Consider the following 24,854-nt stretch of genomic DNA (forward strand, 5'->3'; position numbering starts at 1 on the left):
CCCGAGTGCCAGATACATATTACCCCACAGTGCCAGATACACATTGCCCCTGAGTCCCCCCCCGCTGCTCACCGCTGCCTCTGCTTCTGCTGTGTGAGGGCAGGAGAGGGCAGCAGGCACCTCTCCTGCACCTCAATGCTCGTGAAGTCCGGTCTCCGGCAGCGGGTATCTCAAATGAGGCGTCAGTTTGTTAGCCAATCAGAGCTCATGGATCAGCAGCTAATCAAGAGCCGTGGCTGCCGGTCCGACAGCTCTGATTGGCTAACAAACCGGCCCCTCATTGAGATTTACCCTGCTGCCACCAGAGACCGGACATCACAGAGCATTAAGGGGCAGGAGAGGCGCTGCGCTCTCCTCCCCTCACACAGCAGCGGGCTGCAGGTATGGTGAACGGTCCGGCGGTACAGCATACCGGCTGGGAATTTCTTACCGGTATGCTGCACCGCCCCGTACCGCCATACCATCAGCACTGAACTATGTTGCTCCTGAACTGCATGCACTGAAGAGATGCATAGTTTTGCCCATAAGCTGAGTTGCACATATCTTGCAGTGCACACGGTCCCTATGTCTACACTTGCATTGCTTCTAGTTATCATCAGAGAGCACTGACACCTGTCCTATAACAGGTGCAAAAGATACCCCTCACAACAGGCATACTTACACTTACAGCCAACTGACCCGTTGTTGCATTGACGGGATGCAGTCAAAATGCAGGTGGGCGGGATCCCGGCGTTCAGGAGACTGACAGTGGAATCTCGACATCTAGCATTTTACCGGCGGATGCCATACTGACACCTGCACCTATTTCCCACTTGGTTGGTGCGTCCACGCCAACAACTGAGTGGGAATAGAACCTGTGGCAAGCGCAGCAAGCCCGCGAGGGTACTCCAGCAGACGGGATGCCAATGTTGTTATACTGACAGACGGCATCCCGTCTACCAGTACATCATACCGGATCTGGATTGACATGATCTTTCTGAACCATGCCTATGTGAGAACGTACCATTACAGCCCAACTACAGGTCCTCAGTGGTAAGTGAAGATACAACTGAATGATTCTGCATCACCTGTACTCGTGTCTGCAGTTTGGAAGCATGCCTAATGCGATAACCTGCGCAATATGCTCCAGCAACAGGCATAGTTTCAGCTCAGCATCCGGTCAATCTTGCCTAAAAGCCCAAAATGAATGACAGGCCCGCTATACTAGAATGGAAGGTAACAAAGCAAATTGTTTCCCAGTTCTAATTGCTGATCACAGCAGTTTAAACTAAACTCTCTTAAAATCATAATGTGACTTCAATTAATCCATGTCCAGTCTGGAATGTTTCGCACATTGAAAATTACTGGCCGGATTAACGGTTGAGCATCAACAAACCTTGTATGGGATCACTCATTATCTGTTTAATGTCCTTGTCCTATCTCCGCGGCTTGCTGTGCATGTTAGATTTTAGTATAGCAAATCTCCATTGTGTTTTAGTTAATCTCTCCCACGTGGCTGTCGGATGTACCCGATGGTATATGAGAGACTACAGTATGGTGCCGTCTACAAACTCGCTGAGTAGCAGAGAAGATGGCATTAAAGGTACGTAACAAAACATGTGCACTAACAATATAAACGGGTGATCTGAGTCTAATAACAAAATGTGTGTTCCTCTAGTTTGAAACATTTGTAAATGCTTTAAAAAAATTATGGAAGTAAGCAGTAGCATTCTCTCAGGACAGACAGTCCAAAATGGACTTCAAATTGGTTAATTATGTAGTTACAGGTACTAATCTGCGTTTGGATGTTATCCTATGGTGTTAATTAAACTTGCAAATATTTGAATTAAAAAAATATAGAAAAAAAATGTAAAAAAAATTCAAAGGTAGCCATGCATGGGGTGAGTTCAGTTTTACTAGATGGCTATATATATATATATATGTGTGTGTGTATGTGTGTATATATATATATATATATATATATAGAACCTGTGTAAAGTTGTGAAATATATAGTACTAGCTAATCAGCTTCTATCTTACATGTTACAGGCTGTATTTGAAAAATGACAGTTAGGAGCTGGTTGGTTGGTACTTCCTCTCTCACAATTCTCTCACTCTCCAAGTTTTGCTAAATAGCCCCCCCCCCCCCCCCCCCCCCCCGAGCTGGCAGCTAGGTGAGGAGATAACTATAGAAAGTCCTTCGTTAGTGGCAGCACTAGGTAGTACTGCTATGTTCATAATTGTATGTCATTTACTAGCTCTGCAATACCCACAGGAGGCACACCCTACACCATACCTCCAAACTTTTGCTGATCAGAAGCCGGGACCCGTGCATGCCGTAAACGCATGCGACACATTTGGGTGGTGTATCCTGCGCTTCCCGAGCAGGTGGGCAGCCCCTTGGTTCACCTCCCTGCACTGTTTAGATGCCATGTGCGTACGCACACCATCAATTCAGGGATCACTTAGTGCTTTGCAGAGCAGAGAAGTGGTAATCAAAGGCTCCCCCTAATTTCCCCCCCGCCCATTGGCGTATCTATAATGGGTGCAGCTGTGTGCGAGGCACATGGGCCCTGGGGTCCAGGGGGGCCCACCCCACACACACTGCACCCATTTGTTTAATACTTACCTCTCTGGAGTCCGCCATAGGAGCCATCCCTTCTCGGTAGCGCAATAGAGTCTGAACACTAGGGGAATAAACTCTATTGCGCCTGCTAAAAACTCCGGAAAGATGGCACGGTGGCCATTTTTCCTGAGTTTCGCGCATGCGCATTAGAAAAATCTTTGGGAAAATGGCTGCCGTGTTCCCAGAGGTTTGCGCATGCGCAATAGAGTCTGTGCTCAGACTCTATCGCAGCTGCGGAGAAGGATGGCACCGCCAGGGGACTCCGGAGAGGTAAGTAAAAACCTGTGCATCAGTCAGAGAGGAGGGGGCCCCTGATGCAGAAGACTGCACACGGGCCTCCTCCTCTCCTATAGTGCCCCTGCCCCGCCTCTGGAACACTGCGGCCCATGGGTGGGACATCAGGTCAGTGTCCGAATAACGGGACTGTCCCGCTAGAGTCGGGACAGTTGGGAGGTATGCCCCACACCACTGCTCAAAGAGGTGCATCTGTTGATGTGTCCATGTTTAATTACTTGCCACTTCCACAAATATGTCCTGAGTTTAAATGACACTTGTCCACCCCTGCCCACCTCCATTCTTCCTCTCTAGGAGTGAAGGCCCATACACACTTGCCGATAAAATGAGCAACGTCGCTCATTTTCCCCCTCCCTGAGCGACGTTGCTCATTTAATCGGCAAGTGTGTATGCCGCCAGCGACGACCGATGTGCGGCCCCGCGAGTCGGCAACGATCGTCGCTGTCGGCAGTGCATGCATGCAGAATCTGGACTGTCGACCAGGACCTGCATGCAAGGCTGGCGGAGGCGTGACGTCACTGAGCGATATGAGCGGTCATATCGCTCAGTGTGTACAGTCGACCGCCGACTGGCCGGCCCGGGAGGGGAACATTAGACGACGTCACTCATAGAGCAACATCGTCTAATGTGTAGGGACCTTTAGTTTACGTGTATATAAGTATATATATTAAACATAACATTTAATAATGGATTTACATATGCATATGGAGGGCATATATTACTCCCTCAAAAAAAAATGCCAAAAGTTATGTTAAATGCTAATTGAGGCCATTATATTTGTGAATGGTATTAATGCAAACATTTTTAAGAGGATTTATAATGCTGCCTCGTATTTCTTTGAATGTCAGAACAGCAGGACACTGGTTGCTCACTTAACACTAAACTATTCCCAGGAAACTCCAGTACACAACAGTTACTGCCCTATTAGCAGCAGTAATGCAAAAGCCAGTGTTTTGTGTGCCTCATTTACCCACACAGAGCTCTGCATTTGTCTGAAAATGTATTGCTAAATAATTATGGAATGCTAAACTTTTTCTTTCATTTTTGGCAACCAATTCCTCCTTTGCAAAGAAATAAAAGAAAGGATTGCAGGAATACAAAAAACTGCAAAGCACTGACACATTCCTGAACTTTGCATGGCTGGCGCTTTAGGAAATCAAAGCATTGTCTACGCACACAGAGCGGTACAGCAAGAGCTGACAGCCAGCTTTAAACACTTGAATGCTTTTGTGTCAGTGGACACGTGAGGAGGCAGCCAGCAATTCACAAGTGTAGAATTTTCTTTGAAGGAGATTAGAAAATCTTTGCGCCCCTACTGCTGGCCCTTAATTTCCAGACCCTGTCTGCTCCAATCAAACACATCACTGACTGCTGGGAAATCTAAGTTACCACCGCGCAGTATTCCGGACAGACCACATTCATTACAATCAAGAAACGTAAAGATCACACCTGAGGTCCAAAGTGTGACACCAATAGTCACCTCTAGATTACTAGAGCACTTTATAACCGTTTTAATTTGACCGAAGGACATTTTCGTTCCAATATTTTTCTTATGCGATGCTGGGAGGTATGCTGACTGCCGTGATACTACACAAATAAAACTGGTTCAGACTTGCGCGTATGCAATGGGAAATAAATGCAGATCTCCGCCTGCAGTCAGAGTTGGCATCATCTAAGCAACCGTTTGCTAAAAATCACGACATCCTTGCACAGTCGGAATTGCGTGCACATGAGAATCAGGCCCATAGGGTGGGGATGGATGCTCACGTCCTTAGGCCTGCCCCCAACATGGGGGGATAGACTGTTCCATGGCTATTGAGTGGGGCTAAAATCACAGAATGATGTTATTTAGTGGTCTATTTACTAAGCTTTGGACGGAGATAAAGTCGACGGAAATAAAGTACCAGCCATTTAGCTCCTAACTGCCATGTCACAGGCTGGGATTGAAAAATGACAGAAAGGAGCTGGTTGGTTGGTACTTTATCTCCATGCACTTTATTTCCATCCAAGGCTTAGTAAATAGACCCCTATGTCCCACCCCCTCCGTATGGCGTCGGGATTCCCATGTTAATGTCTGCATCTTGCCTACTTCACTATGAAGAAGGCAGGATGTGTGAAAGCGGGCCACTCTTCTGGAGGTGCGGGGGTCTGCCCGAAATATGGGGAGTCTCCTGCAACTTCAGGAAGAGTAGGTAAGTATGCCCTTAGGACTCATGCGGTATTAAAAGATTATAGAATACTTGTATAAATTTCATGCTAATATTGTTTAAGTTATCAAATTCACTTGCTATCTCAGAATTAATATCGAGGGGCGAGGGGGCGGGGATGGGGATTTAGGAAGGATACCCCTAAGCTCAATATAGGCATCAGCTCCTCTCCTCCTTCCCCCTGCATTCTGGCAAGACCCCACCCCTTCCAGCTACCTAATTCACTAGGGGGAAGTAGCCTTTGTTTTGTGTCCAAAACACTGTGGCTAAATTGGGGCGCCGGAAAGCTTGGATGCGGAAAAACTGCTGTGCTGTTCCCAATCAGTGGTGCCTCTAGGCAGGTGTCTCATGCGCCTAGTGAAAAGTCTAGCACTGATTAATATCTAACATAACTAGACAGGGCCGGCTCCAGGCCTACTAGTACCCTGTGCGAGAACATGTAAAAGCGCGCCCCCCCTATTCGGCGCGCGCGCTCCAGGAAAAATGGGAGTGGTCTCTGGAAAAGTGGGCGTGACCTCAAAACTTCATATTATTAGACTATAAATAAATATATTTTCACACCCCCTCTACGCACACAATTAGCAGCCACAGTAGGGTTCCTTACACACAATGTCTCCAGTATAGTGTCAGATACACATAATGTGCAGTGCCAGATAGACATGACATGCCCATCAGTGCCAGCTACACATGACATACCCCCCAGCAGTGCCAGCTACACACAATATGCCCCCCAGCAGTGCCAGCTACACACAATATGCCCCCCAGCAGTGCTACACATGATAGTGTTCACTTTTTAGGTAGAGATGAGCGGGTTCGGTTTCTTTGAATCCGAACCCGCACGAACTTCACTTTTTTTTCCACGGGTCCGAGCGACTCGGATCTTCCCGCCTTGCTCGGTTAACCCGAGCGCGCCCGAACGTCATCATGACGCTGTCGGATTCTCGCGAGACTCGGATTCTATATAAGGAGCCGCGCGTCGCCGCCATTTTCACTCGTGCATTGAGATTGATAGGGAGAGGACGTGTCTGGCGTCCTCTCCATTAGAATAGAGATAGATAGATTAGATAGAGAGAGATTGTGCAGAGTCGCAGACAGAGTTAGTTTACCACAGTCAGTGACCAGTGCAGTTGCTAGTTAACTTTTATTTAATACAATATATCCGTTCACTTCTCTCTGCTATATCCGTTCTCTGCCTGAAAAAAAAAACGATACACAGCACAGTCAGTCACACAGTGTGACTCAGTCTGTGTGCACTCAGCTCAGCCCAGTGTGCTGCACAGTCATCAATGTATAAATTAAAAGCTTATAATTAATTGTGGGGGAGACTGGGGAGCACTGCAGGTTGTTAGCAGGAGCCAGGAGTACAATTATATTAATTAACAGTGCACACTTTTGCTGCAGGAGTGGTGACCAGTGCCTGACCACCAGTATAGTATTGTTGTATACTACTAATATCTCTTTAAATATCAACCAGTCTATATTAGCAGCAGACACAGTACAGTGCGGTAGTTCACGGCTGTGGCTACCTCTGTGTCGGCACACGGCAGGCAGTCCGTCCGACCAGAATTGTATTATTTATTATTATATACCTACCACCTAACCGTGGTTTTTTTTTCATTCTTTATACCGTCATAGTGTCATCCTAATTGTTACGAGTATACTACTATCTCTTTATCAACCAGTGTACAGTGCGGTAGTTCACGGCTGTGGCTACCTCTGTGTCGGCACACGGCAGGCAGTCCGTCCGACCAGAATTGTATTATTTATTATTATATACCTACCACCTAACCGTGGTTTTTTTTTCATTCTTTATACCGTCATAGTGTCATCCTAATTGTTACGAGTATACTACTATCTCTTTATCAACCAGTGTACAGTGCGGTAGTTCACGGCTGTGGCTACCTCTGTGTCGGCACACGGCAGGCAGTCCGTCCGACCAGAATTGTATTATTTATTATTATATACCTACCACCTAACCGTGGTTTTTTTTTCATTCTTTATACCGTCATAGTGTCATCCTAATTGTTACGAGTATACTACTATCTCTTTATCAACCAGTGTACAGTGCGGTAGTTCACGGCTGTGGCTACCTCTGTGTCGGCACACGGCAGGCAGTCCGTCCGACCAGAATTGTATTATTTATTATTATATACCTACCACCTAACCGTGGTTTTTTTTTCATTCTTTATACCGTCATAGTGTCATCCTAATTGTTACGAGTATACTACTATCTCTTTATCAACCAGTGTACAGTGCGGTAGTTCACGGCTGTGGCTACCTCTGTGTCGGCACACGGCAGGCAGTCCGTCCGACCAGAATTGTATTATTTATTATTATATACCTACCACCTAACCGTGGTTTTTTTTTCATTCTTTATACCGTCATAGTGTCATCCTAATTGTTACGAGTATACTACTATCTCTTTATCAACCAGTGTACAGTGCGGTAGTTCACGGCTGTGGCTACCTCTGTGTCGGCACACGGCAGGCAGTCCGTCCGACCAGAATTGTATTATTTATTATTATATACCTACCACCTAACCGTGGTTTTTTTTTCATTCTTTATACCGTCATAGTGTCATCCTAATTGTTACGAGTATACTACTATCTCTTTATCAACCAGTGTACAGTGCGGTAGTTCACGGCTGTGGCTACCTCTGTGTCGGCACACGGCAGGCAGTCCGTCCGACCAGAATTGTATTATTTATTATTATATACCTACCACCTAACCGTGGTTTTTTTTTCATTCTTTATACCGTCATAGTGTCATCCTAATTGTTACGAGTATACTACTATCTCTTTATCAACCAGTGTACAGTGCGGTAGTTCACGGCTGTGGCTACCTCTGTGTCGGCACACGGCAGGCAGTCCGTCCGACCAGAATTGTATTATTTATTATTATATACCTACCACCTAACCGTGGTTTTTTTTTCATTCTTTATACCGTCATAGTGTCATCCTAATTGTTACGAGTATACTACTATCTCTTTATCAACCAGTGTACAGTGCGGTAGTTCACGGCTGTGGCTACCTCTGTGTCGGCACACGGCAGGCAGTCCGTCCGACCAGAATTGTATTATTTATTATTATATACCTACCACCTAACCGTGGTTTTTTTTTCATTCTTTATACCGTCATAGTGTCATCCTAATTGTTACGAGTATACTACTATCTCTTTATCAACCAGTGTACAGTGCGGTAGTTCACGGCTGTGGCTACCTCTGTGTCGGCACACGGCAGGCAGTCCGTCCGACCAGAATTGTATTATTTATTATTATATACCTACCACCTAACCGTGGTTTTTTTTTCATTCTTTATACCGTCATAGTGTCATCCTAATTGTTACGAGTATACTACTATCTCTTTATCAACCAGTGTACAGTGCGGTAGTTCACGGCTGTGGCTACCTCTGTGTCGGCACACGGCAGGCAGTCCGTCCGACCAGAATTGTATTATTTATTATTATATACCTACCACCTAACCGTGGTTTTTTTTTCATTCTTTATACCGTCATAGTGTCATCCTAATTGTTACGAGTATACTACTATCTCTTTATCAACCAGTGTACAGTGCGGTAGTTCACGGCTGTGGCTACCTCTGTGTCGGCACACGGCAGGCAGTCCGTCCGACCAGAATTGTATTATTTATTATTATATACCTACCACCTAACCGTGGTTTTTTTTTCATTCTTTATACCGTCATAGTGTCATCCTAATTGTTACGAGTATACTACTATCTCTTTATCAACCAGTGTACAGTGCGGTAGTTCACGGCTGTGGCTACCTCTGTGTCGGCACACGGCAGGCAGTCCGTCCGACCAGAATTGTATTATTTATTATTATATACCTACCACCTAACCGTGGTTTTTTTTTCATTCTTTATACCGTCATAGTGTCATCCTAATTGTTACGAGTATACTACTATCTCTTTATCAACCAGTGTACAGTGCGGTAGTTCACGGCTGTGGCTACCTCTGTGTCGGCACACGGCAGGCAGTCCGTCCGACCAGAATTGTATTATTTATTATTATATACCTACCACCTAACCGTGGTTTTTTTTTCATTCTTTATACCGTCATAGTGTCATCCTAATTGTTACGAGTATACTACTATCTCTTTATCAACCAGTGTACAGTGCGGTAGTTCACGGCTGTGGCTACCTCTGTGTCGGCACACGGCAGGCAGTCCGTCCGACCAGAATTGTATTATTTATTATTATATACCTACCACCTAACCGTGGTTTTTTTTTCATTCTTTATACCGTCATAGTGTCATCCTAATTGTTACGAGTATACTACTATCTCTTTATCAACCAGTGTACAGTGCGGTAGTTCACGGCTGTGGCTACCTCTGTGTCGGCACACGGCAGGCAGTCCGTCCGACCAGAATTGTATTATTTATTATTATATACCTACCACCTAACCGTGGTTTTTTTTTCATTCTTTATACCGTCATAGTGTCATCCTAATTGTTACGAGTATACTACTATCTCTTTATCAACCAGTGTACAGTGCGGTAGTTCACGGCTGTGGCTACCTCTGTGTCGGCACACGGCAGGCAGTCCGTCCGACCAGAATTGTATTATTTATTATTATATACCTACCACCTAACCGTGGTTTTTTTTTCATTCTTTATACCGTCATAGTGTCATCCTAATTGTTACGAGTATACTACTATCTCTTTATCAACCAGTGTACAGTGCGGTAGTTCACGGCTGTGGCTACCTCTGTGTCGGCACACGGCAGGCAGTCCGTCCGACCAGAATTGTATTATTTATTATTATATACCTACCACCTAACCGTGGTTTTTTTTTCATTCTTTATACCGTCATAGTGTCATCCTAATTGTTACGAGTATACTACTATCTCTTTATCAACCAGTGTACAGTGCGGTAGTTCACGGCTGTGGCTACCTCTGTGTCGGCACACGGCAGGCAGTCCGTCCGACCAGAATTGTATTATTTATTATTATATACCTACCACCTAACCGTGGTTTTTTTTTCATTCTTTATACCGTCATAGTGTCATCCTAATTGTTACGAGTATACTACTATCTCTTTATCAACCAGTGTACAGTGCGGTAGTTCACGGCTGTGGCTACCTCTGTGTCGGCACACGGCAGGCAGTCCGTCCGACCAGAATTGTATTATTTATTATTATATACCTACCACCTAACCGTGGTTTTTTTTTCATTCTTTATACCGTCATAGTGTCATCCTAATTGTTACGAGTATACTACTATCTCTTTATCAACCAGTGTACAGTGCGGTAGTTCACGGCTGTGGCTACCTCTGTGTCGGCACACGGCAGGCAGTCCGTCCGACCAGAATTGTATTATTTATTATTATATACCTACCACCTAACCGTGGTTTTTTTTTCATTCTTTATACCGTCATAGTGTCATCCTAATTGTTACGAGTATACTACTATCTCTTTATCAACCAGTGTACAGTGCGGTAGTTCACGGCTGTGGCTACCTCTGTGTCGGCACACGGCAGGCAGTCCGTCCGACCAGAATTGTATTATTTATTATTATATACCTACCACCTAACCGTGGTTTTTTTTTCATTCTTTATACCGTCATAGTGTCATCCTAATTGTTACGAGTATACTACTATCTCTTTATCAACCAGTGTACAGTGCGGTAGTTCACGGCTGTGGCTACCTCTGTGTCGGCACACGGCAGGCAGTCCGTCCGACCAGAATTGTATTATTTATTATTATATACCTACCACCTAACCGTGGTTTTTTTTTCATTCTTTATACCGTCGTCATAGTGTCATACTAGTTGTTACGAGTATACTACTATCTCTTTATCAACCAGTGTACAGTGCGGTAGTTCACGGCTGTGGCTACCTCTGTGTCGGCAGTCGGCAGGCAGTCCGTCCATCCATAATTGTATTATTATTATAATATATACCACCTAACCGTGGTTTTTTTATACCACCTAACCGTGGCAGTCCGTCCATAATTGTATACTAGTAAACTATCCAATCCATCCATCTCCATTGTTTACCTGAGGTGCCTTTTAGTTCTGCCTATAAAATATGGAGAACAAAAAAGTTGAGGTTCCAAAATTAGGGAAAGATCAAGATCCACTTCCACCTCGTGCTGAAGCTGCTGCCACTAGTCATGGCCGAGACGATGAAATGCCAGCAACGTCGTCTGCCAAGGCCGATGCCCAATGTCATAGTACAGAGCATGTCAAATCCAAAACACCAAATATCAGAAAAAAAAGGACTCCAAAACCTAAAATAAAATTGTCGGAGGAGAAGCGTAAACTTGCCAATATGCCATTTACCACACGGAGTGGCAAGGAACGGCTGAGGCCCTGGCCTATGTTCATGGCTAGTGGTTCAGCTTCACATGAGGATGGAAGCACTCAGCCTCTCGCTAGAAAACTGAAAAGACTCAAGCTGGCAAAAGCACCGCAAAGAACTGTGCGTTCTTTGAAATCCCAAATCCACAAGGAGAGTCCAATTGTGTCGTTTGCGATGCCTGACCTTCCCAACACTGGACGTGAAGAGCATGCGCCTTCCACTATTTGCACGCCCCCTGCAAGTGCTGGAAGGAGCACCCGCAGTCCAGTTCCTGATAGTCAGATTGAAGATGTCAGTGTTGAAGTACACCAGGATGAGGAGGATATGGGTGTTGCTGGCGCTGGGGAGGAAATTGACCAGGAGGATTCTGATGGTGAGGTGGTTTGTTTAAGTCAGGCACCCGGGGAGACACCTGTTGTCCGTGGGAGGAATATGGCCGTTGACATGCCAGGTGAAAATACCAAAAAAATCAGCTCTTCGGTGTGGAGGTATTTCACCAGAAATGCGGACAACAGGTGTCAAGCCGTGTGTTCCCTTTGTCAAGCTGTAATAAGTAGGGGTAAGGACGTTAACCACCTCGGAACATCCTCCCTTATACGTCACCTGCAGCGCATTCATAATAAGTCAGTGACAAGTTCAAAAACTTTGGGTGACAGCGGAAGCAGTCCACTGACCAGTAAATCCCTTCCTCTTGTAACCAAGCTCACGCAAACCACCCCACCAACTCCCTCAGTGTCAATTTCCTCCTTCCCCAGGAATGCCAATAGTCCTGCAGGCCATGTCACTGGCAAGTCTGACGAGTCCTTTCCTGCCTGGGATTCCTCCGATGCATCCTTGCGTGTAACGCCTACTGCTGCTGGCGCTGCTGTTGTTGCCGCTGGGAGTCGATGGTCATCCCAGAGGGGAAGTCGTAAGCCCACTTGTACTACTTCCAGTAAGCAATTGACTGTTCAACAGTCCTTTGCGAGGAAGATGAAATATCACAGCAGTCATCCTACTGCAAAGCGGATAACTGAGTCCTTGACAACTATGTTGGTGTTAGACGTGCGTCCGGTATCCGCCGTTAGTTCACAGGGAACTAGACAATTTATTGAGGCAGTGTGCCCCCGTTACCAAATACCATCTAGGTTCCACTTCTCTAGGCAGGCGATACCGAGAATGTACACGGACGTCAGAAAAAGACTCACCAGTGTCCTAAAAAATGCAGTTGTACCCAATGTCCACTTAACCACGGACATGTGGACAAGTGGAGCAGGGCAGGGTCAGGACTATATGACTGTGACAGCCCACTGGGTAGATGTATGGACTCCCGCCGCAAGAACAGCAGCGGCGGCACCAGTAGCAGCATCTCGCAAACGCCAACTCTTTCCTAGGCAGGCTACGCTTTGTATCACCGCTTTCCAGAATACGCACACAGCTGAAAACCTCTTACGGCAACTGAGGAAGATCATCGCGGAATGGCTTACCCCAATTGGACTCTCCTGTGGATTTGTGGCATCGGACAACGCCAGCAATATTGTGTATGCATTAAATATGGGCAAATTCCAGCACGTCCCATGTTTTGCACATACCTTGAATTTGGTGGTGCAGAATTTTTTAAAAAACGACAGGGGCGTGCAAGAGATGCTGTCGGTGGCCAGAAAAATTGCGGGACACTTTCGGCGTACAGGCACCACGTACAGAAGACTGGAGCACCACCAAAAACTACTGAACCTGCCCTGCCATCATCTGAAGCAAGAAGTGGTAACGAGGTGGAATTCAACCCTCTATATGCTTCAGAGGTTGGAGGAGCAGCAAAAGGCCATTCAAGCCTATACAATTGAGCACGATATAGGAGATGGAATGCACCTGTCTCAAGTGCAGTGGAGAATGATTTCAACGTTGTGCAAGGTTCTGATGCCCTTTGAACTTGCCACACGTGAAGTCAGTTCAGACACTGCCAGCCTGAGTCAGGTCATTCCCCTCATCAGGCTTTTGCAGAAGAAGCTGGAGGCATTGAAGAAGGAGCTAACACGGAGCGATTCCGCTAGGCATGTGGGACTTGTGGATGCAGCCCTTAATTCGCTTAACAAGGATTCACGGGTGGTCAATCTGTTGAAATCAGAGCACTACATTTTGGCCACCGTGCTCGATCCTAGATTTAAAGCCTACCTTGGATCTCTCTTTCCGGCAGACACAGGTCTGCTGGGGTTGAAAGACCTGCTGGTGACAAAATTGTCAAGTCAAGCGGAACGCGACCTGTCAACATCTCCTCCTTCACATTCTCCCGCAACTGGGGGTGCGAGGAAAAGGCTCAGAATTCCGAGCCCACCCGCTGGCGGTGATGCAGGGCAGTCTGGAGCGACTGCTGATGCTGACATCTGGTCCGGACTGAAGGACCTGACAACGATTACGGACATGTCGTCTACTGTCACTGCATATGATTCTCTCAACATTGATAGAATGGTGGAGGATTATATGAGTGACCGCATCCAAGTAGGCACGTCACACAGTCCGTACTTATACTGGCAGGAAAAAGAGGCAATTTGGAGGCCCTTGCACAAACTGGCTTTATTCTACCTAAGTTGCCCTCCCACAAGTGTGTACTCCGAAAGAGTGTTTAGTGCCGCCGCTCACCTTGTCAGCAATCGGCGTACGAGGTTACATCCAGAAAATGTGGAGAAGATGATGTTCATTAAAATGAATTATAATCAATTCCTCCGCGGAGACATTGACCAGCAGCAATTGCCTCCACAAAGTACACAGGGAGCTGAGATGGTGGATTCCAGTGGGGACGAATTGATAATCTGTGAGGAGGGGGATGTACACGGTGATATATCGGAGGGTGAAGATGAGGTGGACATCTTGCCTCTGTAGAGCCAGTTTGTGCAAGGAGAGATTAATTGCTTCTTTTTTGGGGGGGGTCCAAACCAACCCGTCATATCAGTCACAGTCGTGTGGCAGACCCTGTCACTGAAATGATGGGTTGGTTAAAGTGTGCATGTCCTGTTTTGTTTATACAACATAAGGGTGGGTGGGAGGGCCCAAGGATAATTCCATCTTGCACCTCTTTTTTCTTTTCTTTTTCTTTGCATCATGTGCTGATTGGGGAGGGTTTTTTGGAAGGGACATCCTGCGTGACACTGCAGTGCCACTCCTAGATGGGCCCGGTGTTTGTGTCGGCCACTAGGGTCGCTAATCTTACTCACACAGCTACCTCATTGCGCCTCTTTTTTTCTTTGCGTCATGTGCTGTTTGGGGAGGGTTTTTTGGAAGGGACATCCTGCGTGACACTGCAGTGCCACTCCTAGATGTGCCCGGTGTTTGTGTCGGCCACTAGGGTCGCTAATCTTACTCACACAGTCAGCTACCTCATTGCGCCTCTTTTTTTCTTTGCGTCATGTGCTGTTTGGGGAGGGTTTTTTGGAAGGGCCATCCTGCGTGACACTGCAGTGCCACTCCTAGATGGGCCCGGTGTTTGTGTCGGCCACTAGGGTCGCTTATCTTACTCACACAGCGACCTCGGTGCAAATTTTAGGACTAAAAATAATATTGTGAGGTGTGATGTGTTCAGAATAGGCTGAAAATGAGTGTAAATTATGTTTTTTGAGGTTAATAATACTTTGGGATCAAAATTACCCCCAAATTCTATGATTTAAGCTGTTTTTTAGTGTTTTTTGAAAAAAACACCCGAATCCAAAACACACCCGAATCCGACAAAAAAAATTCGGTGAGGTTTTGCCAAAACGCGGTCGAACCCAAAACACGGCCGCGGAACCGAACCCAAAACCAAAACACAAAACCCGAAAAATTTCAGGCGCTCATCTCTATTTTTAGGGCAGGGTTCTGATCACAGGGAGGGCACATTTTTAAGATAGGAGGGCAAAATGATGTACATACTGTAATGCTTGGTGCTCATCTACCTACACGGTAAAGCATGGACAGTGCGCGCCGAAGGCGCGCAGCAAAAATTTAGGGGCGTTGCTTCGTGGGAAAGGTGCGTGGCCACATAATAGTGGCAATTCGCATTACACCACACAGTAGTGCAGTTAATACACACTGCACCAGGTAGAACCTCCTAGACACTTTGCGCCAGGCACAGCACGTTACACACTTTGCGCCAGGCAGAGCACGTTAGACACTTTGCGCCAGGCAGAGCACTGAGACTCATTGCCTAGCCACAGACGCTTAGCGGGAACACTACATGATATGCTCCCCAGCCGTGCCAGCTACACATGACATGCCCCCCAGCAGTGCCAGATACAGAAATGCCCCCACAGTGCCATAAATGCCCCCACAGTGCCAGATACATAAATGCCCCCACAGTGCCAGACACATAAATGCCCCTACAGTGCCAGATACAGAAATGCCCCCACAGTGCCAGATACAGAAATGCCCCCACAGTGCCAGATATGCCCCCACAGTGCCAGATAAATACCCCCACAGTGCAGATATGCCCCCACAGTGCCACATAAATGCCCCCACAGTGCAGATATGCCCCCACAGTGCCAGATAAATGCCCCCACAGTGCCAGATAAACGCCCCCACAGTGCAGATGTGATCCCACAGTGCCAGATAAATGCCCCCACAGTGTCATCCATAAATGTGCCCCCCCAAAAAAAATACCTGCGGCGCTGGGAGGGGGAGGAGTACCGCTGTCCGAGTGCGGGCGGGTGCAGTTCCGGGTCCGGCCGGGCGGCCTCCAAAGCGCTTGTGTCCGCTATGCGCGCTGCCGGCGTCTGACATTAGACACCGGCGCCGCGCAGCGCGCATAGCGCACACAAGAGGTCACGGCCGGGCCAATGCTGCACAGGGCCGGCTCCAGCTTCGAATATGGCGGTGCCAGCGCGCGGCGCCCATTAAGGGTGGCGCCCTGCGTGGCCGCTCTATTCGAACATGCCTGGAGCCGGCCCTGTAACTAGAGATGTGCGGCAGACACTTTTTGTGTTTTGTGTTTTGGTTTTGGATCTGGATGATTTTTGAAAACAAACATAAAAACAGCTAAAATCACAGAATTTGGGGGTACTTTGATCCTATGATATTATTAACCTCAATAACGTTAATTTCCAGTCTATTCTGAACACCTCACAATATTGTTTTTAAGCCAAAAAGTTGCACAGAGGTCGCTTGGTGACTAAGCTAGGCGACACAAGTGGGCGGCACAAACACCTGGCCCATCTAGGAGTGACACTGTAGTGGCAGAAAGGATGGCAGTTTTAAAAACTAGGCTCCAAAGAGCACATCATTCAAAGAAAAAGAAAGAGGTGCACCAAGGTCGCTGGATGACTAAGCTAAGCAACACAAGTGGGCAGCACAAACACCTGGCCCATCTAGGAGTGGCACTGCAGTAGCAGACAGGATGGCAGTTTAAAAAAAACAAAGGCCCCAAAGAGCACATAATGCAAAGAAAAAAAAGAGGTGCACCAAGGTCGCTGGATGTCTAAGCTAAGCGACACAAGTGGGTGGCACCTGGCTCATCTAGGAGTGGCACTGCAGTGGCAGACAGGATGGCAGTTTTAAAAGCTAGGCCCCAAAGAGCACATAATGCAAATAAAAAAAGAGTTGCAAGATGGAATTGTCTCGGATGGGGCAAGCTGAGTTTGGGAAAATCTCACACTGACTTTGGCCACAAACACCACGTCTAACACTCTCCCCACTTTATTTAAAAACACTTTGTCAAAATGGCAATTTCCATTTCCACTTTTGCAGCTATGTTTTCACAAATCTGTGATGTTGAAGCTTGTTTCATATCTGCTCTAGGCTTTCATTTAAACCTAGGATCAAGTACAGCAGCACCCCTGGAATTATACGGCAGCACCCCTGGACTTATAAATCATAGGCAGCACCCCTGGAGAATTACACAGCACAGCAGATAGGCAACAGCACCCCTGGATTTAAACGGTAGTGGGGCAGAACCCCTGGACTGATAGGGCAGAGGGGCAGCACCCCAAATAGGGCAGCACCCCTGGAATGATGTGGCAAAGCAAAGGACGTGCAAGATGGAATTGTCCTCCCACCCACCCTTATGTTGTATAAACAGGACATGCACACTTTAACAAACCAATCATTTCAGTGACAAGGTCTGCCACACGACTGTTGCTGAAATGATTGGTTTGTTTGGGCCCTCACCAAAAAAGAAGCAATTAATCTCTCTTTGCACAAACTGGCTCTACAGAGGCAAGATGTCATCCTCATCCTCATCCTCCGATTCCTCCACCCCTTCAGTGTTTACATCCTCATCCTCACAGAGAAATAATATTCAAATAAACCACATCATTTAGGTGTCAGTGGACTGCTTAGGCTATTACCCAAAGTTTCTGAACTTGACAATGACTTATGGTGAATGCGCTGCAGGTTACGTATAAGGGAGGATGTTCCTAGGTGGTTAACGTCCTTACCCCTACTTATTATGGATTGACAAAGGCGACAGATACTGTAGCTTGACACCTGTTTCCAGATATGTGGAGAAATAATTCCACACCTATTAGGTAGCTTTTTAGGTATTTTGCCCAGGCATGACAATGGGCTTTTTCATCCCGTGGACAACAACTGTCTCCACTGGTGCCTTATTCAAACAAACCACATCACCATCAGAATCCTCATCGTCAACTTCCTCCGCAGCGCCAGCTACACCAATATCTTCCTCATCCTGGTGTACTTCTACATTGATATCCTCAATCTCAATATCAGCAACTGGACTGGCGTTGCTCCTCCCAGCACTTGCAGAGGGTGTGCAAATGGTGGTAGGAGCCTCCTCTTTCCATACAGTGTTGTGAAGGTCAGGCCTAGACATAGCAACTGCGGACAGTGCCAGCACCCCTGTATTTTTACAACACCCATCTAATTTTACAGCATACTAGACTAGGCCAGTGTACATTTATTTTCACTGCACCCCTGTATTTTTACAGCACACGGTACCAGTGTACTTTTATTTTAACAGCAGTACCCCTGTATTTTTACAGCATACAGGACCAATGTACTTTTATTTTAACAGCAGCACCCCTGTATTTTTACAGCATACAGGACCAATGTACTTTTATTTTAACAGCAGCACCCCTGTATTTTTACAGCATACAGGACCAGTGTACTTTTCTTTTAACAGCAGCACCCCTGTATTTTTATAGCATACAGGACCAGTGTACTTTTCTTTTAACAGCAGCACCCCTGTATTTTTACAGCATACAGGACCAGTGTACTTTTATTTTAACAGCAACACCCCTGTATTTTTAAAGCATACAGGACCAGTGTACTTTTATTTTAACAGCACCCCTGTATTTTTACAGCATATAGGACCAGTGTACTTTTATTTTAACAGCAGCACCCCTGTATTTTTACAGCATACAGGACCAGTGTATATTGATTTTCACTGCACCCCAAAATTTGTACACCATACAAGACAGGGCCAGTGTACATTCATTTTACTGCACCCCTGAATTATTAGAGCATACAAGACAGGGCCAGTGTACATTTATTTTACTACACCCTAGAATTATTACAGCATACAAGACAGGGCCAGTGTACATTTATTTTACTGCACCCCAGAATTTTTGCAGCATACAAGACAGGGCAGTGTACATTTATTTTACTGCACCCCTGAATTTTTGCATCATACAAGACAGGGCCAGTGTACATTTATTTTACTGCACCCCAGAATTGTTGCAGCATACAAGACAGGGCAGTGTACATTTATTTTGCTGCACCCTAGAATTATTGCAGCATACAAGACAGGGCCAGTGTACATTTATTTAATTGCACCCTAGAATTATTACAGCACACAAAACAGGGCCAGTGTAGTTATTTTACTGCACCCCAGAATTTTTGCAGCATACAAGACACGGCCAGTGTACATTTATTTTACTGCACCCCAGAATTGTTGCAGCATACAAGACAGGGCAGTGTACATTTATTTTGCTGCACCCTAGAATTATTGCAGCATACAAGACAGGGCCAGTGTACATTTATTTAATTGCACCCTAGAATTATTACAGCATACAAAACAGGGCCAGTGTACAGTTATTTTACTGCACCCCAGAATTTTTGCAGTATACAAGACATGGCCAGTGTACATTTATTTTACTGCACCCCAGAATTGTTGCAGCATACAAGACAGGGCAGTGTACATTTATTTTACTGCACCCCAGAATTTTTGCAGCCTACAAGACAGGGCCAGTGTACATTTATTTTACTGCACCCCAGAATTGTTGCAGCATACAAGACAGAGCATGTCTTGTATGTATGTATTTTACTGCACCCCAGAATTTTTGCAGCATACAAGACAGGGCCAGTGTACATTTATTTTACTGCACCCCTGAATTATTACAGCATACAAGACAGGGCCAGTGTACATTTCTTTTATGGCACCGTAGAATTATTACAGCATACAAGACAGGGCCAGTGTACATTTATTTTACGGCACCTCAGAATTTTTGCAGCATACAAGACAGAGCCAGTGTACATTTATTTACTGCACCCTAGAATTATTACAGCATACAAGACAGGGCAATGTACATTTATTTTGCTGCACCCTAGAATTATTGCAGCATACAAGACAGGGCCAGTGTACATTTATTTAATTGCACCCTAGAATTATTACAGCATACAAAACAGGGCTAGTGTACAGTTATTTTACTGCACCCCAGAATTTTTGCAGCATACAAGACACGGCCAGTGTACGTTTATTTTACTGCACCCCAGAATTGTTGCAGCATACAAGACAGGGCAGTGTACATTTATTTTACTGCACCCCAGAATTTTTGCAGCCTACAAGACAGGGCCAGTGTACATTTATTTTACTGCACCCCTGAATTATTACAGCATACAAGACAGGGCCAGTGTACATTTCTTTTACGGCACCCTTGAATTATTACAGCATACAAGACAAAGCCAGTGTACATTTATTTTACGGCACCCCAGAATTTTTGCAGCATACAAGACAGAGCCAGTGTACATTTATTTACTGCACCCTAGCATTATTACAGCATATAAGACAGGGCCAGTGTACATTTATTTTACTGGACCCTAGAATTATTACAGCATACAAGAGAGGTCCAGTTTACATTTATTTTACTGCACCCCAGAATTTTTGCATCATACAAGACAGGGCCAGCACCCCTGTATTTTCACTACATACAGGAGGACAGTGCCCCTGCCCCCTGTACAACACAGTGACAGCCAGGACAGCAACAACACCCATGTACAGCTGCAGCACCCCTAACAGCACATGAAACACCGGTGGCAGCCAGAATAGCACCCCTAACATCACAGTGACAGGACAGCACCCCCAACCGCACCCCTAGAGAGCGCATGCTGACCCCACCCGACGCCACCACCCACAGAGAGAGACAGAATTCTGTCTCCCTCACTCTTCAAGTCCGGAGTGAAAATGGCGGTGACACGTGGGTGTTTATATGGAATCCAAAACCCGCGAGAATCCGACAGTGGGATGATGACATTTTGCCTCGTCTCCAAGTCTGGCGGGAAATCGGAGCCGACTCGGAAACTGGATCCGAACGGAATGTTCGGGGGGGGGGGATTCATCCCTACTTATAACAAATGAGCCTGTTTTGCGATCACGCAGTAAATACTTTAACAACAGAAAGGATGTCCTATGGGAACGTGTTTACAATGTGTAAGGGTCACTCTGATGATGTACTGCTTTATTTGTTTTTTGTCGTCAATAGTTTGAAGCATCCTATCCACAAGGTTTCTGCCCTGGATGGAGTGTGATCGTCAAGGGAGAGACAAGTTCCAGCGAGAATGAGTAAGGGAATTATGTGTGCTCGTGATATGTTTCAGAATATGACTCTGATAGTAAAGTATATTATACAGAAAAAGCTTTCAAGGTTTTATTTAACATTCTGGGCCATTGACCAAAAACTTATAGAAAGCAAACCAGAATTCTGGAATTACATTCATGTTCCCTTTATGGTCTAACAGCTTTGAAATCAACTTCCTCACTGATTCAGGAGACCAGATTGCTTTCCATTTCAATCCCCGTTTCTCTGAGAGCAGTATTGTCTGCAATTCTTTCTTGTCAAGCCACTGGGGGCAGGAGGAACGGACTGATTCTTTTCCCATTGAAGCCAATGAGCCTTTCCAGGTACAGTAGGACTTACCCAATGCATTCCAGTGACTTGTCATAAGCTTCGCTTATACACAGGGACATATCTATAATATGTGCAGGCTGTGCAGTGCACATGGGGCCCTGAATGAATGGTGTGGGGTGCCATACTGTACACCCTGCAGCCATTGAATATATAAACTTTCTGCTGAGGCAGCTAAAATTACCACAAAAATGGCACCTGTGCTATTTTCCCAGATATATACTCATGTGGAGAAGTGAGGCCATTACTTGAAAATATGCCCATGTGCCATAGAATCGTGCCAGAATCTACTTGGCACATGCACAGGCTTAAAAGGGAGTGGCCTGCCTGGAGACTGCACACGGGCTCCTTTCTCTCTTCAAACAGCCTTGCTTATATTATACATCACTACAGAGCTTGTTAAAACTTTATAAGCTCCTCTTTACAGAAAGCCCACCATTCTAAACTAAATTGATCACAAGTTAGATTGAGTTTGGTAATTCTTTTCACCTACTGTATAACATACAGCCTCTATTAATTACTGTGCCGTGTTATGTTTCTGGTGGATATGCCACTGTGGCAAATGCTGACATCTCTATAGTAACAGCAGAAGGGCGACTTTTATAAGTGACATATTTTTATGATGCTTTGTCTCAGCAGGGCACACCATAAACCAAATAAAGGTCTAGGGCCCTGGATTTTGCAGAAAAATATTGACGTTTTAATTGATTGCTTCATTTCAGAGTTATGTGGCAAAAAGTCCACCTGCCATTTACAATGAATCACCATTGTGCTCTGGAAAATGTGACAGTTGGTGAACTCTCCCTGTGCTCCTGCTGGTTGCTCTGGAAACTGTGACAGTTATTTGCAGTCACCCATTAAGCAGGGATTTTTTGCAATTCAGCTCCTAAGGGGGTGAAAAGGGGTAAAATGTGCCACCCAGCAAACCTTTGCCTAATGAAATTGGGCACATCAGCTAGTTATTATTATTATCATCATCCATTATATAATATAAAACTCATCTCTGTGATCTCCCATTCATTTTAGATTGAAATCTACTCAGACAGGGAGAATTTCCAGGTGTATGTAGATGACAGCAAGATCATCCAGTACAGACACCGCATGAAGCAGTTTCCAGCCATCACCAAAGTGCAGGTCCTGAACGACATCACTGTTTCCTCTGTGGAGATCTCAAGACGAGAAATGTACGAGTAGAGTGTGATCTGCTCTAAATCTATCTCCTTCCACCACTCCATTCTCTCTCCATGCCTCCTAAGAGGTGATGATGATGATGATGATGACGACGATGAAACTGAAGTTCACTTAGACTCAGCCTGCTTTGATTTTGGCCAAAAACATGAAACAGTCATACTGTATTTATAGTCTAAGGCATATTATGAAGGAGAGCATGTTTATAAATGACTAATAGAATCCGTAAAAGGAAATATAAATGTTAGTAGCAACAAGGGTGTCATTATTTGGCTCATAATGTAAATGATGAAGAACGATTACAAGCAGGGGTGACTGGAATGAGGAATGGAATAAAGGAAGGTTTCTATTCACAGCTCAATCATTACCTCTTGCATACAAAGTCAAACTAGTTTGGTGTCAGTGTAAAGTAGATGTGTGTAACTGGAGAACAAATTGTGTTGTCAGATTGTTAGTGACTGCAGTAAAGTTGAAGTGTCACCTATACACTTTGGATGTATTTGTTTTGTTGGATAAATTAATATTCATTTAGACCAGTGGTCTCCAACCTTAATTGGGGTGTGAGCTACTTTCGGAAAATAAAACCTCTGAAGGAGCTACCCCCTCCCCAATGCGCGTGCATTCCTGTGAAAGTGGGTGTGGCCTCACAAAACTGGGTGTGGCCTCACAACTACAAGTAATGCCCCCCCACGTAATGCCAGATACACAAATGATGCCCCTCAGCAGTGCCAGATATTCAAATAATGCCTCCCAGCAGTGCCAGATACACAAATAATTCCCCCAAGCAGTGCCAGATACAATTCTCCCTGCAGTGCCATTTAAAATGCCACCTGCATCGCCAGATAAAATGCCCCCCCCGCAGTGTTCGATACAGTGCCCCACACAGTGCTATCCCTTGCTGGATTCTTCTACTGCTGCCGGTGCTGCTCCTCCTGTATGAGGGACGGAAAGGGAGAATAGCACAGTGCACGCCTCTCCTGTGAAGTCCGGAGAGCGGCTGCGGTGAGGGTGACAGAGTCTCCGGTGGCGGCGGGCATTTAAAATATGGTGCCGGTAAGTGAGCCAATCAAAACTCGAAGTCCGGCAGCCAATCAGGTGCCGCCACTGCTGGTCCACGAACTCTGATTGGCTGACAGCCGGCACCATATTAAAAATGAAGGGAGGAGTGCCAGTGACTGCCCAAGCCTGTGCGCTCTGTGAGCTACAGAAAATACTATCGCGAGCTACCGGTAGCTCGCGAGCTATGGGTTGGAGATCACTGCATTAGACTGTAGCAAGTCTCTAGGAACCTGTACCTCACGACTATAAGTCAGCTCACAAAAAAATTTAGTCACTCTATGTCCCTGTAACCAGTATCATAGCCAGGCACTTCTGCACCCTGGGCATGGCCACCGTCCTCACTTCTCAGCACATGTGACATCATGACACCTAGAGGAGGAGGGAGGGAACAGGAAGCTAGGCACCTGGTGCACTGTAAGGATGAGTCAACACCTCCCCAAGCAGCAGGGTGCCCTTTCAGGCAGTTCACAATCTGGATACATGTGCCTTCTGGGCAGCAAGGCTGCTGCCACCATGACCTAGCTCCCTGGACAGTGTCACCAGTTGTTACGGTCCTATCTGAGACATCACTGGTTATTAGCAAATTGATAGGCTGCACATTGGATTAACATAACACACAATATAAATATTACTGATGTGAACTGTGTCCAAGGAAGCAGATCCCGGGTCATCTGCGACACCACCTGCCGGCTGCATGACCCATGGTATCGCGCAAGGCAGCCGCCGCATGAGCTACCAACCAAAGGCCAGGTAATCTCTTTCTGGAGTTCAGTTTTCTACAGCCAGATGACTTGTAGGAAGCATTAGGTGCTCTGGATGAAAGGCTGATTGCGGTGTCCCCTAAGCATAACAATCTACACACAGTTATGCGCTGGTAAGTCAGACCCTGGCCTCACTACTCCCAGAAACTGAGGGTGACACGCCCCCCGTTTTAGGGAATACTGTTCAGCTCCAACCACCCCCTGCCCCCAAACGCGCACAGCCTGTCAATCATGCTGTGGCTCAGGGGGCAGAAAGGGTCCTGCACATGCCCCTCGCCATTGGATGTGTAAGTAAACCATTGAGTTTACATACATTGCCGAATCAAGCCTTATGTGTGCTT

At 46.0% G+C, this 24,854-nt stretch overlaps 1 protein-coding gene across 1 annotated transcript; it reads left to right on the plus strand.

Annotated features, from left to right (window-relative positions):
- Positions 1–1,485: 1,485 nt before the first annotated feature.
- Positions 1,486–23,111, plus strand: GRIFIN (galectin-related inter-fiber protein). The gene is made up of 4 exons (XM_063932416.1): positions 1,486–1,582; positions 21,083–21,162; positions 21,339–21,501; positions 22,532–23,111. The coding sequence occupies exons 1-4, from the start codon at positions 1,571–1,573 to the stop codon at positions 22,697–22,699; spliced, it is 423 nt and encodes a 140-aa protein (XP_063788486.1). The 5' UTR covers positions 1,486–1,570; the 3' UTR covers positions 22,700–23,111.
- The last annotated feature ends 1,743 nt before the right edge of the window (positions 23,112–24,854 follow it).

The sequence above is a fragment of the Pseudophryne corroboree genome, chromosome 7, assembly GCF_028390025.1.
Source record: "Pseudophryne corroboree isolate aPseCor3 chromosome 7, aPseCor3.hap2, whole genome shotgun sequence".
Taxonomy (NCBI): Eukaryota; Metazoa; Chordata; class Amphibia; order Anura; family Myobatrachidae; genus Pseudophryne; species Pseudophryne corroboree.

Coding starts and splice junctions, on each gene's coding strand:
- GRIFIN (XM_063932416.1), top strand. Junction 21,163..21,338: donor ACAAGTTCCAGCGAGAATGA/GTAAGGGAATTA, acceptor ATGGTCTAACAG/CTTTGAAATCAACTTCCTCA. Junction 21,502..22,531: donor AAGCCAATGAGCCTTTCCAG/GTACAGTAGGAC, acceptor CATTCATTTTAG/ATTGAAATCTACTCAGACAG.